Raw genomic sequence first — 19,542 nt, forward strand, 5'->3', positions numbered from 1 at the left:
CACTGTACTCTACGACACTTCCCAAAACTGTACAACATGCCAGACCTCTCCACTGTACGATTCAACACTCCTCTCGACTCATTGACACTTTACTCCTCTGTATACTCTGCCAGTCCACTCTACTCCATTCCACTCTACTCTCCAACATAACACTCCACTCTATGACAATTAACTCCACTCTATCCAACACGACTCCACTTCACTCTGCTCCTCTATACAATACTTTACCCCAAGCTGCGCCACTGTTTGACACTCAGCTCTACACCGCTCCATTCTGCAGTATTCTCCTCCACTCAGTGCACCTCTAATCTACAAAACTGTACAACAGTCTATGCCACTCTACGAGACTCTTCTCCAACCTATCCCTATACACTCGCCTGTACAACTCTGTAATCCATTCTATACCAGGACACTCCACTGTACAACACTCAACTCCACTCTACAAGACTTTCCAACACTTTATGAAACAGCACTCTCTGTACTCTGCGAGACTCCACCCCAATTTATGACACTATACTTGACTCTACACTTCGCCACTCCACTGTACCCCACTCCAGCTCGTTAACCACACAATAACTATAACTCACCACTCTACCATGCTCTTTGTTCTCAGAAATGATGGGATTTGAGATGTCATACGCATTGTTATAAATGCTATAATTTCAGATGGTATAAGTGATGTAATATGAAAGGGTATAAGCAGTGCATGGTAGAGTGGCAGGTTATAGTTATTCTTGTATGGTATGCAAGTTAAAAACAGTGTGTATGGTGGAACGCTAGTTATAATAATGTAAAGGTGGTAGATAAATGATACATTTATGGTATAACCGTAACTTTTAACTATTTAATTTTTATGTTTAAGTATGGTTTGTATAGAAAGAAGAAATAAAGAAATAAAGTTGCCACTGAGTAATTATAGCTAGGATTGTTTTTCAATAGGAAAAGCATTTTTTGTGTTGCTAATAACTTTGGCGCCCTTTGACGATTCTCCTCAACTCTTTCCAAAGAAATGCTCTTTTTTTGTCTAGTTAGCACATGGAAAATTTCAGGGTGATCCATCAAGCAGGGACTAAGAAAAAAGGGGGTCCCAAAATGCATTTTCCCCATTTATTTTTCCATAGGAACTTTAGACACAGCTACAGCCTAAACATCTGAAGGGGTTTACATCAGATTGAGCAGAAAGCGATATTTAGGACAGAAAGAGTGCTTTTTTGTGTTTTGATGTAAATCCATCCAGTAGTTTTTGAGTAATTAATGAAAAACAAACTTTGTATATATAGGGACTCTGTGGCTCTGGAGATTCTGACAGATCTCAAAGTGAGATCTGATTGGCTGCCACCACCTTCACCAGAAAGTGGTGGCAGCCACCTTAGGACATGTGAGAGTAGGGTAGGAATACCCTGAACCCTAGGTCTGGTGGTGGAGTCCCAGAGGGGCACCTGCCTGGGCACAAAAACATTTTATTATTATTATTTTTTTGCTACGAATCGACTGCAAAATAAAAAACAATTAACAAATGCAGTTTCCCTCCCATGTTTTTTTCAAACAGGTCCCGAGGGAAACAAATATTTATAATTTGGGGATAGTGGGTGCACTTGAACCCCTCCCCAGGCCGATTTCGGCCTGCAGACCCATCCACCGGGGCCCAGCCGCAAGGTAAAGGGGAGCATGCAGCCCCTTCCCTGAGCCTTTAATGACCCTGTGGACCCCATCTCCTAGGGCCGGCTCATATGCTATGTCCTGGGGTGCCCCCCCCCAGGACAATGCGGTTTCCCTGCCTGCACTGGTGCAGGCAGGGAAACCTGTGTTTGCTGTCGCTTGGCGGGAGCGATTTTAAAACTCCAACCAAGTGGGAGCAAACACCAACAGATAAAAAGATTGCTCCCGCCCACAAGGAGCAGCATTTTTAACTGCTTCCTGTGGGCGAGAGCAGTGCTGGCTGCCGCTAGATGTAGAAAGGCGGCTGGGGCCGTGGGACTCCCCCTGCAGCCCCCAACCATAGTGTGGTGGGTGTCCTGGATGAGCACCAGGGCACCCACCCTTTGTTGGCTGGGGGATGGGAAGAGGGGCTGCGTGCTCCCCTCCCTTGTAAATATAGTGCTGGGCACAGAGGATGGGATCCTGGGGACCGAAATTGGCCCGGGGAGGGGACCATGTGCCCTCCTCAACCCAAAGAATATGCCAGGACTGGGGAGGGTGGCGTCCCTGTAGCCAAAATCGTCCGGGAAGGAGGCTGCATGCCCTTCTTGCGTATGTTTTAATTATGTGGCCCTCTCCCCTTTAAAATATATATGGCTTGGGGTTTGGGGTCCCTAGTGTCATTATGGGTTGAGGGAGGGTGTCCACGCAGTCCCCCTCCTCTTTAAAGAAAAAAAAAGGCCCTGGGATCACCAGGACTAACCCTGCCTGGGGTTGGCAACAGGACCTGGTTGCAGATCAAGCCTTGCGGCCAAGCCGCCAGTCAATCACAGTGTGGGGGTGGTTGCATGCGGGAGATTGGCAACAGGCCAGGCCATGCCATGCCCTGTGACCAACCTCCCCCCACCATGCACGACCAAATGCCCTGCGGAGCATGGGGTTGGCTGCATGCGGGGAGTTGGCAGCTGCGGCCAGGCCTGCAGCCAACCACCCACTGCGCATGGCCTGAGGCTGAGCATGGTGGGTGTTGGATTAACGTATGGTAATTAAATATTACTTTGCGTTAAAAGAACACTAGAAATTCACTAAAAAAATAAAGGTTAAAGTGACATTATTGTTAGGTGAAATGTTCTGTTTTATAATCTGAAAACCACTCAAATTCACCACTTATAGTTAGAGTTATCTCAAGTAACTATAACTCGTGTCCTAAGGTTTCTATAACTCCCGCCTTCTGGAAGATTTTTGACTTGCCAGTTTTTGGGACCACTTTGGGTAATCTCTGACTGCCATCACAAAGAGCTTTTCTTGGAGCTCCTTAGAAAAGCCTGTTTCCATCCATGCAGAAGAAGTATGGTTTCTGGAGAAGCCCGCAGAAGAAAAGTCTTAAAGAAAGCAATCCCTGCAGGTATTCCTGCAGTAAGAAGGTGATTCCCAATGAAAAAAGGGGAACATAAGTTCAGTGAGAATATCTGTGGTTGGCTATAAATTGACATTTGTGAAAAGTAAAGGATTGGAAAATTCAACAATCAGATTCCAGTTGAGTCAATTTTTCTCTCAGCCTTAGGTTCAAAGGCAGAATACTTCTGATGCTCCAGAGCTCAGCCTTAGGTTCAAAGGCAGAATACTTCTGATGCTCCAGAGCGAGGACTTGTTTGAGCAATCTTCCGTCCTCCTGAGCGCTCGTTCAGATAAATTTGTCCTCAGTTTGCTATCAAATATAGAGAAGGGTGGACTTCAAAGTGACCATGTTCCTTCTTCGTATCAGACCAGCTTGACCTAAGCCTATTGGAGTCTGAGTGAGGGCTGAATGGACAGTTGAAAGTGTTAGAGATAATCTAGAATATGGTAGGGAGCAATGCTAAGTGAGTTTTAGAGAGTGATCTTGAGCATGTGTGTGGGATTGATTGAGTCATGCAATAGGAAGTGATCTGCAATATGTGTTAGGGAGTGATCTAGTGTGCTGTGATCACAGTGGAACTATCCAGAGCAAATGATCAGAGAATTCGAGAAACTGTATTAAAAAGCAATCTGGAGCAAATTAATCAGAGCAATTTAGAGTGTCTTGGGTCGTGATCTACAGTGTTTGGTTTGGAAAATCTCCAGGGTGTATTAGTAACCATTTGAAAAGTATGTGTTAAGTGCAATCTAGAACATTTGATAAGGATCAGTCTGCAATGTGTGTTTGGAGTAATCCAGAGCATAGGTTAGGAATTTTCCGATGTGTTCAGAATGATCCAGAGGGTGAGTTAGGTAGCAGTTTCTAGCACAAGCAAAGGAGCATTGGGAGAGAAAGTGTGCTAGCGAGTGATTTGGTGTTTACACTCGGGGCGATCTATGGAATGTGTTACAAATGGCCTGGAAGGTGCTTCAGAGCAATCTGGAGGGTGTAGCCCTGTCCATGGCTGGCTTTAGCACTGGTGGCGTCCTGTGCGACAATGTTTGTTGGCGCCCCCCCCCCAATCACCACCTTCACCACGGATTCGCTCACTACCACCATTTGACAATGCCCCTCAGTCTCTATAACCACTGTCTCTTAGATTCATTTAGTTTTATAGCACCACTCATACCATTTTAAGATATCAGAGCACTTTACATCACACACGCATTGCACAGAGACAATCATCACTGTGCAAATCTGTATATAGGAAGGGTTACGTAAGACAGAGGCCTACAAGGAGTAGGAGTCACAGGTCATCCTTACTGGTAGGCAGTATAGTTTAAGAGTCCTTGGACTGGAAAAGCACAAATTCAGAATTTAAAATGTAACACCATTCTTAGGGGGTTTCTTTAATAATAAGAATTGCTTTCTCTCCAAATGAATGCTTTTATTAAAATTAGGACAACGAAAGACTGGGCAAAAAATATATAGCTCTAATATTTTCCTTGCAATTTACATGCAGCAGGCACATTAACCCTCTGCACTATGATGATTTTACTAGACAAAGCTCCGGTCTTTCTCCAGGAAGCACATCACCGGAGTTGTCATTTTTATTGATGTCTGGAATTTGCTGGGTCAATGTATTCGGCATCAGGTGCTTTTGAAAGATGAACATGGCACCCCCACCCCAAGTCAGCGCCCGGTGCGGTGGCACCGATCACACCGCCCTAGAGCCGGCCCTGGCCCTGTCTTCGGTTGTGTTCTGAGGACAGCAGAGCCTTTGCAGATGCTGCAAAGGCTAATATACTACTATTCAAACTCAAGTCCTTGAATGTTTGGAGAAAGCTCTGCCTGTCACAAAATTGTCCCAGAGGCTTATTTGCTAGGTATACCCCTATATATAGCAAGCATTATAATGTATGACAATAATATCACATCCAAAGCATTTTCATACTACTACAGAGAAAGGTGAATATAATAGGTGAATATAGTGAACGGTGTTAGGTAAATTATGTGGATGTAAAAATAATAATATACTTACCTTACCAGCAGTAGGGCATTTACTGGATGCAATATAATTATAGATAGGTATTATTGACCTCAGAAAAGTGGAATGCAATAATTGACTATTTTAAGTCCAGATCTGGAAAATGTTGTGGAAAGTTACAATTTCTCCAAGCATCGTAAAGCAGGGTTGAAATGTTGTAACTTTGCATCGCAGCACACTCCCAGCCACTGCTGCCACGAGGCCACAGAAGGCGGCAGCAAACTTGGAATACCCTAAGAAGCAAGTAGAAGCGTGGGGGGAAAGGACGTGGACTAAGTTGCTTTTTATGAGTCCTTTAGTCTCTCAATATCAAACCAGCTGGTTTCGACTTGTCCAGATTCCATCTTGAAAGTGCTTGCTGAGTGGGCCAATATAATGTGCGCGCCTTCGACAAGACCTGACAGTTTAGCAAACCGCACTTGGTATGCTGCGACTTTTAAGCCTGTACTTCAGGCGTTAACAGTGAAACCACAGCCCTAGTTCTGGTTTAAGATGTCATCCTTGACCAGACAGCCACACATGCGCACACAGCAGCTATAGGAGCGGGTGCGAGAAGCAGAGTAAATATTAAATTAATAGAGAAATGGGAGAAAACGGGTTAATAGCCGTCGTGAAATGATAGTAAGTGCTTGGAGTTAACCTATGTGAGATGTGACAGCTTGTTTGTCGGGCCGCTAATGGTTGTTTCCGGTCCCCTCTTTCCTCCTGCCCGGTGCCTGTCACAGCCAATCTATGTCCTAATCTGCTTCAATTAATGGGGCGCAGTCAGTGCACTGCTCGCCCCCCGCCCCGCTTGGAAAAGCTGGTCTCTCACAATGGCGCGCGCGCGCATCGAAGCCCAGGAGGGAGCACGAGACCTGCAGGCTTCCCGCGCTAAATGGGTGCCGCGGATTGCGCATCTGACACCCACTCTGCTGACAAATTATTTCTGTCACCGGCTGTCTGTCTCCCATTAGACAACGGAGGGCGAGTTCACGAGTGACGAGCACCCGCCTGCCTAGCCGCTGCGCAGACATTCATTACAAACGCCCCTACTGCAGCGTGAAAATGCTGCAATTAAATCTATGCAAATTGTTGTTTTAAACGGGCATAACTTGTAGACTTCTGTAGATCTCACTTCTGACGCCGCCCCTCATCCCATCTGCAGTCACTATCTGCGCGTTAACAGAGGCCCTCCGGGCTACCGTTAGGTATTCCGTTTGACGGAACAGGAACTTCACAACAGGCGCGTCGCTCTGGACGCGGGTTGGGCTGGGCAGAGCCAGTGCTATGCCAGACCAGTTTCTGTTAGGCTGAAGGACTAGTGTAGAGGCTGTAATGTTTCTGGGCAGGGCCTCTTAAAAGCTGGTTCTTTGGTGAGCATAACATGACTGACTTTGCCAAGCTCTTCCAGCCTCTTGGAGGACTTGAAAGGCACTAAACCAGCTGCACCTCTCCCTCCAATACCGAATAATGGAACCCTGGCATAGCACAAAACGGCCAGTTGTATTAAAAGAAGCCATCACAATATACAGTCATCCTGCTGTCTGCCTGCACCCTCTTCTCAATAGTAAAGCCGCAGAGGGTGGACTCTGTTACTGTGAGAAGTGAAGCCGCCCTGCTGGGAAATGTTGTTATTCTAAGATTTGAAGTATTGCAGCCCTGCTTAAAATTCTTGATACAGTCTGCTTTTAAGCCTAGCAGCCCCACTGCGAAATGATGGTACTGTCTGATTTAAAGCGTACCACCCCCCCCTGTGAAGTGTAGCACCCCCACTGACAGCGTTGGCGCACTCTGATTTAAAGTATATCAACCCCACAGAGAAGTGTTGCCGCTCTCTGATTTAAAGTATAGCAACCATGCTGTGAAGTGTTGATGCTCTCTGATTTAAAGTGCAGCAGCCCCAAAGAGAAGTGTTGGCTTTCTCTGATTTGAGGTATATCAGCCCTGGTGACAAGAGTTGGTACTGTCTACTTTGAAGTATGGCAGCACTGCTGAGCAGGACTGGTACAATCTGATTTAAAGTATAGCTGTCCTGGTGAGAAGATTTGGTACTCTGATTTGAAGTATAGCAGCCCGGTGATAAGTGTTGGTACTGCCTGATTTAAAGTATTACAGCTCTGATGAGAACTGTTGGTGCTCTCTGATTTTAAGTATAGCAGCCCTGGTGAGAAGTGCTAGCACTCTCTGATTTAAAATATAGCAGCCCTGGTGGGAATGGTTGGTACTCTTGGATGATTTAAAGTATAGCAGCCCTGGTGACAAATGTTGGCACTGTCTTATTTAAGGAATGGCATCCTTGGTGAGCAGTGTTGGTCCTCTGATGTAAAGTATGGTAGCCACAAAATGCAGTGTTAGTACTCTCTGATATCAAGTTTGCCACTGAGAATGAGAAGTATTGTTAGAGTGTGATTAAAGGTACAGTAGCTCTGCTGACAAGTGTTGGTATTTTCCCTTTAAAAGTACAGCAGCAGTGAAGGAGCATCTTAATGCTCTGGGCAGATCGACTCCCCGCAGAACTACACAGCTGAATCATTGCCAGTCAACCTGCCCTGCTCCACAAGCCTTAGGTCTGGAGTGCTTATCAATACACCGCTCCCCAGCAGTAAACATAGGCAGTTTAATCACCACATTTTATTCCTAGAGAGTGCCATACACTCAAGACAGATGGGATGGTCCCCTTTTCAATAGCGCTAAAAACAAACAGAAGACCTTGGAAAGACAACACTAATCAAAAGGCAAAATATTCAGCCCCGAATCTTCTATTCCATGACCACAAAATCTGCAAGAACTACTACCAATAAATTCCCAACAGCCGCTAAACTCAGCGCAACAGAATGATCTAGACACACCAGCCCACACCCCTACACATCAAGTACAGCACCGACGACCAATCAAATGTCAATGTGCTGCACCAGCTCCACTCAACATAAAGAGAGAATCTTAACGACTACAACATAGCAGTGACCTTTGCCTTAGGACACAATGCTAAAAACACAATAGAACACCTTAATGATCATATGTCTAACCACCAATCTCATTAAAAAAACACAAAATGTGCACCAACCCACACCCTCCTACAGCAATTCGAAATGAGCTCTTCTCCAACACCCCCAAAGAAAAAAAGGCCATCTAACACCCTACAACACACTCTGAAAATACAAGACACACACAGCATGCACAACCAAATGCCCCCGGCAACCTTCATACAGAGCACACTAAATACATCAACATCAGAGACCTGTGCGACGTATAGAGCACCTAAACTATGCAAATGACAACAAACATCACTAAACACAGACTGAAAGTGAATACGACCCTCAGACCACCCAACAAAATTTCACCTAACCGGTAAGCGAACAAACAGTAGAAGCAACTCTAGACTCAGAACAAATTTAAAGCAGTCTGCAATACATCCTACAATACACACTGCCTATAACGTATATGTTGCACAATCTAACATGACTCACAAGTAAATGACAACAACCATTCTAACAGAACCCAAGCGGATTAGCTTTCCAGCTTATTGCTCACCCACAAACACAAAACGACACACTTGAAAAAAATAATATACTTCAAGCTGACCAAGACACAACCACCTTCTGTGCTACTGGTCCTCCACCACACCTTAGGAGTTTGTGAACAGCCCTACAAACACAGCCCTCATTGACCAAATCACACAACACTGGAGTTCATCCCACATCACACCCAGCAGTACTGTAACAGTCTGAGCACATAAGACAGGACAATACGCTGCCAGCCAGAAACAGCCTTGCTTAAACATGCGCCCCGGTCAGCCCACAGCGCCAGAGGGCCACCCCCATAGCAGATGTGCGCTTTATAAATGTTGCTAAGATAACATAACAACAAGCTTTTTTCACCATGGGAGGTACAGCAGGCTACTAGACGCCTTCTACTTCACAAGTGTTTATGGTACCCTGGGCCGTCACCATCCTCCTACTGACTGTCCTGACCGGGAGGGTCCTGGGCCCTTTGCCACTGGTGTTGGCAGACTCGCAGGAACTCCATCTCCCCACACTGGTGCCCAAATAGTGCACCTTTCATTGCACCAGGGCCCAGAGATTGAGGGGCGCACCGCGCTCCAAATATGGCCTTTTTATTACCTATCTGGGAGGGTGGGACCATTTTCCCTGGCACGTCGCTGGCAGTCTCTTGGACCGCTCCACACTCCTTACCACCCCCACCACTCCCACCCCCTTCGCCGGTGTCAATGGGACCGTCCACCGCCCCCTACCGCCGGTGTCTCTTACAGCAGTCCTAAGCCAAGCCTTAACTGATGCCTCCGTCCCTTGATCCGGTGAGAGGCGGATTGAGGCTATCTGTGGGCAGGCAGGGCCGCCCCGGGCGCGGATCGAGCTCCGAGAGCTTTGTAGTGCAAGTCCCTCTCATATGTATTAGCACCCCGCCCCCCAGGCCTGGGCTGCAGCGGGAGGGGCCTCAAAGGAGCTTCTGAAATCTTGTTTGAAAGCAATAAGTGGGCACTGGCAGTCTATTACCAGCACCCCTGGGGGTGCGAGAGGTAGGCAGCGCAGAGCAGCTTTGAGGGAATTGGAAAATACAAGTTTGATTCCACACCAGGGAGGTGGGAGGAGCAAGTGGAGGGGGCGGGAGCAGATCGAGGGGTGGTGGAGCCTGGGTTAGACGGCGAACCAAGAGAAGCTTTCTGGGAATAGATTCAATAGAATATATAAATGTGAGTACGTGAGAAGGGACCAGGGGGGAGATATCCACTGGAAGGGACCTTGAGAGAAGGGGTTTACAAAGAGAAAGAGGAGCCCCGGAGAGAAGAAAAGCGAGGGAACATAAAGTTAAAGAGAAAGCAGAGGGAAGGGGGATTAGAACCTGGAGTAGAGAAGGACGCATAGGGGCGGGGTTCTGATTGGAGGGATGCTAGATGAGGAACACCGAGCCCAAGTAGTGTGGCAGTTCCCGCCGTCTGCAACACCTCGACTAGAATCGTCACCAGCTCTTTTTGTGTCTTTGCACTATAAATTCACCCACTAAAATTTTTCCAACAGCTTTATTCTCATTGGAGTTGTAAAATGTTTCTCCTCGTAGTTAGCTCTTCTGTGTTACAAGCACCTCGTATTTCAGAATCCCTTTCATGTAAACGACTGGTTTTCCAGAGAATAGTGCTAAAAAAAATAAAACCTGTCCACACTCAGGTCGTGACTCCGCTCCACTGCGAAAAATGTCTTTTTGTGGGCAAGAGACTGGTAAAACAATGAAACTGTTCATGGGCCTTGTGTGATTCATTTTTGAATCTGTGTAGTGCTTTAGACTGAAGGGTGCATCTAAGCGCTTGACTGGTTTGCTCTATCTAGTTTTCCAGGTTGTTGGGAGTCACAAGGAAAGCCAATCGGCTTTTTCTGGTGCCACCAGAGTTTTCATACTATTGTACAATGCCTTGCGTCTAAAGAAAGTGAAGAAAAACGGAAAACAAAGCTTAGCCCACTTTATCCGCAGGGACCATCACAGGGCAAGGAATGGTAAAACAAGCTTCATTCACCTCTATGGGGTAATGTTGCTTTCCATTTCAACTAAAGCATTTTGTAATCAAGCGTTGTATGTTTTTGATATTCATTTAATAAGTTTATTGATTCCTAATTACGGCTGTCAGGTTTATATTGATTTGAAGTCCAGTAAGTTTAGAAATTGTATTGATAAATTGCTGTTAGGCAACAGCACTCCTTATATGCCCTTTTGTGGTGGTCTGGTGTTCATCGCCTTTTTCAGTGAAAAAGAGACAAGTTTTCAATAGGAACCAAGGTTACTAAGTATGAGCAAACGTTATATATGTGTACCTTTTCCAGTCTGGTTTTCATGTATAGTGGGTTTTTTTTAAGCAGACTTAATGATGCTTTGTGGTATTTTTTAGTCAATCTGTTTTTTTCAGGGCAAATATAGTGGTGAGCATGTACATTTCTTTAGGCTCATTTCTAAGACCTCATAGGTAATGAACTGGTGTTTGTAGGGGCTACAGTAATTAATGGGTACACCTTGTAGGAACAGTAACTGAATAGGAGTTTGTTTCATTTGTGCAACCCATAATTTTATATAAATATCAAGTGTGCTTAAGAGTATTTCCTAGAGCACGGCTGGATCAGTTTTCATAATTTATGTGGTATGCACATGTCCTAAAAAGATTTTATGCCAGTATCAAAATGGATTGGGATCTGATGACGACAGTTTGAGCAAGTTGTGCTGGCCCACGTAAAAACAAGTTATCAGAACTTGACCCTAAGAAGGCATTGTGCATTATGAAATCATTTACCAATGTTCAGCTTATGTGTATTCCAGGAGACTATTCTGAATTTCGTGGGGGTTTTTTGTATTGAAGTTCCAAAGTTAAAGGCAAAACGTGAATTTTGAATCTGTTTTTGTAAACTGTCAATATAAACTTAATTATAGTGGTGGTATTATGCTACAGTCATAGATAACTACATTTAATGTGCATACACAAATAATTTGGCAGCATGAAGACAGACCTCTCTGCAAGTGAGTGCATTGTTGCTGGGGAGTGATTCTTGCCATAAATGTGTTTGTGTGTGTGTGTGTGTGTGTGGATAGATAGATAGATAGATAGATAGATAGATAGATAGATAGATAGATAGATAGATAGATAGATAGATAGATATGTCTACAAAGGTATAGCAAGGGTGGGAGAGATAGATCATTCACGGAAACGTGGCCATCTTCATAGATAAGGGATATTCTTCACCCACATGAAGTGTGGAAAACAGAAAAAAACATTGTTTATAATACAGGAATAAGTACTACATAGTGCTGTCTTGTATTTGTATAACGTCATCTCTGCCTTCTGTAGACGTTTGTTAACTATTTAGGCTTGTGGTTTTATCCAGTGCTTTAAATGAGCTGGTACTGAGTACCAGCACTTTTTTTATTTTAAGAGGGAGAGTACCTGCACTTTTCAAGAGAGACGTAATACTTTTAATTGGAGAATACCGGCACTTCTCGGAAACGAGCAGGAACTCTGGTAGGGAGTACTTGCACTTGTATTTTTACATTTCCAGGGCTGGTTTTATCACGAGAACACATATATACACATATGGGCGTGCTTGTGTGTGCATTCCACGTTTTAGCCCCTAAAGCTGTGCGTTCTGTGCCACTAACGGAAGCCGCGCACAGTATGTTTTAGAAAGTTAGACCGGTATGTGAACGAGGCGCAGACCCTGGTCAGCACTTCCAATCTACCTGCAGCTTGACCCAGTTCTCTCCTCAACCGATGTGGAGAACTTCCTTTTCCCGCCATCTTGGCGATGGGCTAGAAACATCGCGTGCCTTCTCTCGCGGCACCCTTAGACCCGCGCGCTTCCGTGCAAGGGGCGAGGAATTGACTCCCGACATTGACCATCGCCCCCTGTCCTCCACCCCTCCCCACCCCTAAAAGAATCCACCGAGGGGAGGCAGCGATGGTCGAGATTGGGGGCAAGTAATTGCAGTCGACTTCCCAAAGACTCGGTGGTTTATCATAAAAGCTGCACATTTCCCGCTGCAGACGCCATGGCCACAGAGCCCCGGGGGCGGCTCAGCAACGGAGGGAATTAATTACTTTCATTCCACCCCTTCTTTTAAAGTACGGCAGAGTGATGAAACGTCCCGAGGGGGAGCGAGGTTGTTGCAAGGGGTGGTGGAGGAGTACGGTATGGGCGAGGGGGGCTTCGGGCCTGCGCTTTCACCTGGGACCCATAACGCACTGTCATTGGACCGACACACTGGGCTCTTGGCTGGCAACGCGGGTCCTCAGGGCATGGGTGATCACCCTTCAGCCTCCCGTTGACCACCCCGGGGTGCCCACCCCTGTGGAACCTGTGACTGATGTGGTGCAGCAGGAGGAAGATGGGGGCACGGCACTACCCCGGCCGTCAGGGCCTGCCAATCTCAGTGATTGACAGGCTGCCGATTTCCCGTCAGATAAAACTTTGCAGATGTAGAGTTGCTATTGATTTTGCATTAGTGATGGTAATGTACCAAGAAGTAATAAATTACAGCAAGGCAAGGTCATAGGGAAGTGAGCGGCGTGGAGGGGGAGGGCTGCCTTCCAATCTTCAGGGGGGATTACAGCATCCGCTGCAAACTTCCGAAAGTTCAAACATTTGCTTAAATTACTTTAACCTGTTTCCGAATGAACTTGCAGCGACTGAACCCCCTCAGTTCAAGTCCATTGACCACTGTTACCAAAGATGGGGATGGCGGAGAAGCAATCCAAGGTCCAGCGGTAAGGTGACTATGCACTGCTGTCAGATGTACTCTACTGTGGCCCAACTCTGCAGGCTGTAGCTCAATGGCTGCCTCTGCAGGGTCAGAGCATGCGGTGACTGTGAGTACACTCGCAGTCAGGCTGTAAGGATGTACACACCAAACTTTACACCATGGAATTCGCTAAAAACAGTCTTGCATCATCAGAAGATGAGGGGCGCAAGACAAGCGTAAGAACTCTGCATATAGTAACACTCAGTGGGTGGCTATGTCCAGCCTTTGGCTTTCTTGAAGCCTGGTTGAAGCAGTGGAGGTTTTTCATAGAGAGGGTGGAATGAAACTGATTGGGCGTCCGCTTTTCACCACCAGTACCCACGCCTTGTGGCATATGTGTTAAACTGCGCTGGAATGAAACTCTTCTCTCCGAGGAATTAGCCGGGTTCTCTTGTGCGTGTCTTGTTTGAGGTGACAAATGCCTTTGGATTTCCATGTGCTCCTGAGTGGAAGTTAAGCCTTTGGGCGTAAGCGTGCACCAGTGCGATCTGTCTCCTGCTGGCCGTGGTTTGATTGGGTGGAAGGAAACACTTAGGACTGCAACATTTTCCAGTGCTGACTATGACCTGGCATTCACGTGTTTGCTTAAGTGTAAGGATACCCTTGTGCTTTGACCATAACCACCTGCACCCATGATGCGTGTGTCAGACTGAGTCTATGGAGGCTCTTTGAACGTAAACTTTAACTGAAATTAGCTACACCTCTCGTGCAAGTGAAGGGATGGGTGCCATCAGCAGTCCTAGTTGCATCCAACCGTGCATGTGGTTAATTGAGGGGGGAGAGGCCATTTTGTCTTCAGCATGCACCAGTGCTAGGCTTATCCGTTAGTACATAATACTGGATTGGGGTGATGGATGAAGACCACTGTAAGAAGCATTGAGACAAGACTGGATGAAGAGCAATGCCAAATGCTAGAAACTGAGGATGGAAAATGAGTGCTGTTAAACAGCTTGAGCTGGAGATAAATATAGAATAATGGAGAATGTTGTGGCCTGCATTACAATAGGAATGGGTATAGTGAACGCTATGCTATGGTGTCCAGCATACACACTCAACCTGGGTAACAGGTAAAAATATAACGATGCAACAGAGAAAAGTTCATCATTTACACCTGGCAGGGTCGCAGGGCCCCTGCCAAACACAAATCACACGAAACTGCAGTCTACAAAAGAAAATTATGTATTTATTACACAGCGTTACAGTACTTCCAAGTCAATCCACTAGTCAAACAAAACAAGTATTGATTAATACTTCTCTCAATCGTCAAACGTCACGGGTGACAATACTTTTTTAGCAACTTTAAAAAAAATGCAAGGTGCAATTTGAACGTATGTTTTTTAGTGTGTTATCTAGTGATGTTTTAATAAAACAATAGCACTTTTCTCTTTTACCCCTCCCATCGTGTGCAATATGTGTTGCGTTTATGTTTACTGATGAAATACATTTTGTAATGATTTTAATTAATCGTACAATACATATGCATATCTATAGCTGTCTCTCAATTACATATGAAAATGCCATAAAACATGGTGGGAGATTACATTTTTATTCAAAATCAGGAGCTCGGCTTTAAAAGATGCTCTAAGGCGCCTCAATATAAAAGTGGATCTGGCATGCTTTGAACTACTATAAAAAAAGGGTGGGGAAGAAGCAGGGTAAGATGCCTTGAGTAAAGTGACGATGTATGCAGTTTCCTTCAAGGTGCTTTTTCCCAAGGGAGCTTTTGAAGAATCCTGCAATAGGCACACTGACCTGGAGCCTGTTGGTGAATCGCACTATTGCACCAGTTTTTGTTGGAATACAAATATTGGGTTTTCTGACACACAGAAATATAGTTTGTCTAAAGGCTGTCACACTGATAACAAGACTGCTTTCATGATTGTCCCTTGCTGTCTTTGGCTGTGAGTTTGCGCAGTATTCAGAGAGCTTTGAGTCAAACTCTGGTCTTAAGAAGGGACCTCTGCAATATTCAGCCGGTGTCCTTCTGGTGAAAGAATGTTTTGCACAATAGCTCCACAGGCTTCTGGCAGTGGATAAAGCACAAATTCATCACTTGACGGGCTCAAACTATTTTCAATTTGCCACTTTAATTGATGTCAATAAGGTTAAAGTAAATGTAAAGAACTGAAAAAAATCTGCTCCTTTAATGAATAGTGGGTGTCAAAAGGCCAGTGGGGCTTTTCAGTGGGCCGGGGCCTGAACTCTGCAGACACCCTTCATTTACCTTGACATTTAAATGTTTTTACTCGGTTGGGTCAGCTGCCCAATGCCCTCTCATGGGCTTTAGACGTTATTGGGCAGCGAAAATAAATATGGACAAAGGGTGCAAATTGACTTTTAAGAATTAACTCCAAATATTTGCTGTAATTTCCTGCTTTCTGGTGTCTTTGGAACGCAGGAATTCTATGGATGTAGTCCAGACGGATGGACCCATACTGGGAGAGCAGATCACATACTCACTGGTCAACAGTGTTTTTTTTACTTCCCCCACTGTTGGCGCGTATGTTAAGAAATTGTGCCACTGTCTTTACTCTATAGCCAGTAAGATGTTGCCGTAGAGACATCTTGTGTTCTCCATTTATTTTTCTGGGATGTAGTTATTAACTTTCTCAGATGGTTTCTTGCTTGATATGTCTATCAAGCATCCTTAAGCGTCTCACTGTTTCCAGAGATAGTGAAGACTAGCCAAGGGTATATTTTGGATCCAGAGATAACTTCACAAAGATCCCAGGGGTCCAAAATGACTTTGTCATGCTAAGTGTCAACAGGTCCTGGTGCCCGCATGCTGCAGTTTCTAATGTCATGCCAGTGGTTGCTGGATCCTGATATGCTTTAGTTTATCGGAATGAGATTGTGTGTTTCTTTGCTTCATTTCCAGTGACAGTATGACAGAAGATCTTGAACGCCCTTCTGATCCAAATCCTAGTGAAATTTATAGAATCTCCTCATTCCCACTCTCCGGTGGTGTGATAGTGGATCATGGGTCCCCCTGCTCTAAATCAGTGTGATGACAGCGGATTCATCACTACCTTCTGTGCTTGTTAACAGCGATAGGATATTATGGGGTGGGTTTAAAGTTAAGCTGATGCGGAACATCTGGCAAAAACCAATGGTTGTCCTGTCTGACCTGTTTAGAGTGTACTGATGTCAGTGCACTCTAAAAAGGGCGAATTGGACATCTGCATTTTTTGCAGGATGTCCTGACCTCACCAAACTCTAAATCAGGCACAATGGCCACTGTTGATCAACCACTGTCAATTCTGCTGTAACCTCCAGTGATGTGATGGTAAATCTCCAGATACCTACTGCCGTAAATTCAGGTGAATGACATTCAATTCTGAGATCCTTTATACTGCAATATTCAGTGACCTACAGGAGAGCGGACAATCCATTATGCCGAAAATTCTAAGGATAGGACATTGAATCCTGATTTCACCTTTGTTAAGGTATTTGTCGGCAGCTTCTCTGATCCTGCTCTAATTTCTTGTGAAAAGCCATTTGATTCCTGACTCTCATTTGTTGTAATTTGTATGGCATACACACAGTGAATCCTAGGCCTATATGCTATTTCATTGGAGGTGATTGAAGATTTATGTAGCTCTTTCCTGTGCCTTTGCCGAAGCCCAGATGGCAATAGATTCTGAGGTTTTCTACCTTTAGTTTCAGGGATTCAACAGTTAACCCGGAGTTCTCATTGGCTTTTTGAATATGTTTGTAGATGTGAAATAAGAGGATATTTTGTTTGCTGTATTGCTCCCGCCCTGAGCTAACGTGCCATATCACACTTTTTCCCCTGTTTCTACATGCCTGTACTAATGCGATGGCCTTCTGTTTCACAGGTGATGAGCATCCTCAGTAACCCCAGCGGAGTGCAGTCCCAATCACAGGATTTTTCAATTTCTCCTCTGCATGGTGGTCTGGAAACTTCCAACTCCATTTCAGCAAGCTGCAGCCAGCGGAGCGACTCCATCAAGTCTGTTGATAGTCTCTCCACCTCACAGTCGTATTGCCCGCCGACGTACAGCACTACCGGCTACAGTGTGGACCCAGTGGCCAGCTACCAGTATGGACAGTATGGGCAAAGTAAGTACCTGCCTGTGTACTTATGGGACTTAGAACCTTGAGCATTGAAACATAAGGAGTCTTGTCTGTGACTGCTAAGAGAGTCACTAGCCTGAGTCCGCTGAGGCCAGTAGCTCTACCAAAGGAAGTGGACACTGTCCACAGATGAGCATGCAGCACATCTACCACCAAAGGAAATCTGACTTCTCTTCTTAGAGACTCTGCTGGTGAAAGGACTATCAGTCTTTGTAGTCCTGGCCCTGGACTTTTCAGGGAACCGTGGGCAGTATCAGAAACTAAACTATATTTGGCGCCCCTTCAGTCCTAAGATGCCGATCAGTATTACGTGCAGAGGTTAGCCAAGACTCCCGCAGTTTCTTGATTCTCCATTGGTGACTGTGGTCAGTTAGTCAGGGATTACACATAGGATGTAATGTGGATGTTGGTTTCAGATGAAATATAATACAACATTTATAGGTCAATATCTAGTCAGAGCTATGTCTTTAAAATTGGCATTCTTTAATGTACACTTAATAGGAAGCAGATGGGATGGCACTGTGAGCTCAGCCCTCGTTGCTGAGAAAACAGAGCCAGAGGTTATTAGCTCGAGTCCTAAAAAAGAAGACTTCCATCTTTCTGCAGGTAAATAAACCGAGTACAACAATTTGGTTAATGACATCATTTATAGCGCTTACAAATAACAGAAGTGTCATATGGGGTGCTCTGTAGTATCCAAGTTAATATTTTATTAAATATATTGATCAATTAATACGAGAATTAATAGTGAAATCAGTTCCGTAGATGTAATCAAATAACTTATAAATACGTGAAATAAAATGGCGGCAGCACTCTGTACATTTAGTCGGCCCGTTTTTCATGATGAACAGGCTTTGTGATTGTGCAGAACCTTTCTGGTTGCAATCAAAGCTTTCTGGTTGCAATCAAAGCTTTCTTGTTCCAATTTTTGAGAGGTCACTGCTTTCATTACAAACATAAAGGCAGTTAACGAACAAAGCGTACTACTGGGTAATACACTGTCTCCTGCACTGCCAGACCAGTTAGCACAAAAATACTTTGTAGTCATGAGGAGATTCCACAGGAGGTCAATGAGCTTTGCTTCTGCATGGACCAAAATGCAACATTGTTCAAATAAATTAAAATAAAAAAAGTTTATTTGATAAACAAGTATTTCAGGACATTGTAGTTAAATATTTTATGTGGCTGTCAGTGCTGCGGAGCCTCCCTTGGCTCGCAGTATTCTTATTGGGCTACCATGTGGACAAAAAGCTCAGTATCTCAAAATGGACTGGCAGTAGTCCTATCTTTCTTATGCGCCTGGGTTACAAGGTCCTCAAGTTCAAATTTTGGCCAGTCTGAGCAAATAGTGTATGGTGTTTTACTTGGTTCTGGGGTGACATGTACTATGCTGCTATGGTAACGCCAGAGAAGTGGAAGATGGTCGAAGGGCTGCATCTCCGGATTCCTACTGACTTGTGGCTCCTCTCTGGTAAAGCTTTGGGCTCCAGGTGCAGAGATGCAGTACTTGCATTGTTCTAGGAGACAACATAAGTTCATTATCTGGATTCGTACACGAATTAACAATTGAAAGACCTCAACATTTTGGCCAGTGGAGATAAGTGCCTTCTGATGTGCTCAAAGAACACCAGATAGGGGTTTCAGGATTAAGTTTAACATTAGCGGGAAGATGGGGGGTGCAGTCAAACGGCCCTGGTGAGTGAAAGATCTCTTCTTGGTACATGGAAGTATGTTCTGCAAGCAGTCACTACTTTCAGCTTCTCTCTTGCACTTTGACATCGTCATCTTGGTTCACTGGCTCTGCTCCTCTGCCATGGCTCCATTGGTCCTCCCATAGACTGGCATGACAGCCTCTGGTTTGGGTCTTGTAGGCAAGTCCAAGGCTGATAGCTGTGGATCTCCTCATGCTGAGGAAAGCTTCTGGTCCATGTAGAAGCTATTCAGAGGCAGGCAGGCCAGACAGACCAGAGAACAGGCAGAACTTATCCTAGTTATAAGGAAATGTCAAGCATGCAACAGTAGATCCGAGTTCCAATCGCCATATCTTCTCGGGTTCACAGTCCCTTGTTTTATCAACTACTGGCTGCAAGGGCTCAGCACTGATACT

The 19,542-nt window shown here is 45.1% G+C and overlaps 1 protein-coding gene across 3 annotated transcripts in view; it reads left to right on the forward strand.

Annotated features, from left to right (window-relative positions):
* PAX7 (paired box 7) overlaps positions 1–19,542 on the forward strand; it is a 246,288-nt gene that overhangs the window by 203,718 nt on the left and 23,028 nt on the right. For all 3 annotated transcript variants that reach the window (XM_085609035.1, XM_085609037.1, XM_085609036.1), the window contains exon 8: positions 17,177–17,420. In XM_085609035.1, coding sequence (XP_085465161.1) covers positions 17,177–17,420 — 244 coding nt within the window. The remainder of the gene's footprint in view (positions 1–17,176; positions 17,421–19,542) is intronic.

Source organism: Triturus cristatus, chromosome 1_2 (genome assembly GCF_964204655.1).
Source record: "Triturus cristatus chromosome 1_2, aTriCri1.1, whole genome shotgun sequence".
Lineage (NCBI taxonomy): Eukaryota > Metazoa > Chordata > Amphibia > Caudata > Salamandridae > Triturus > Triturus cristatus.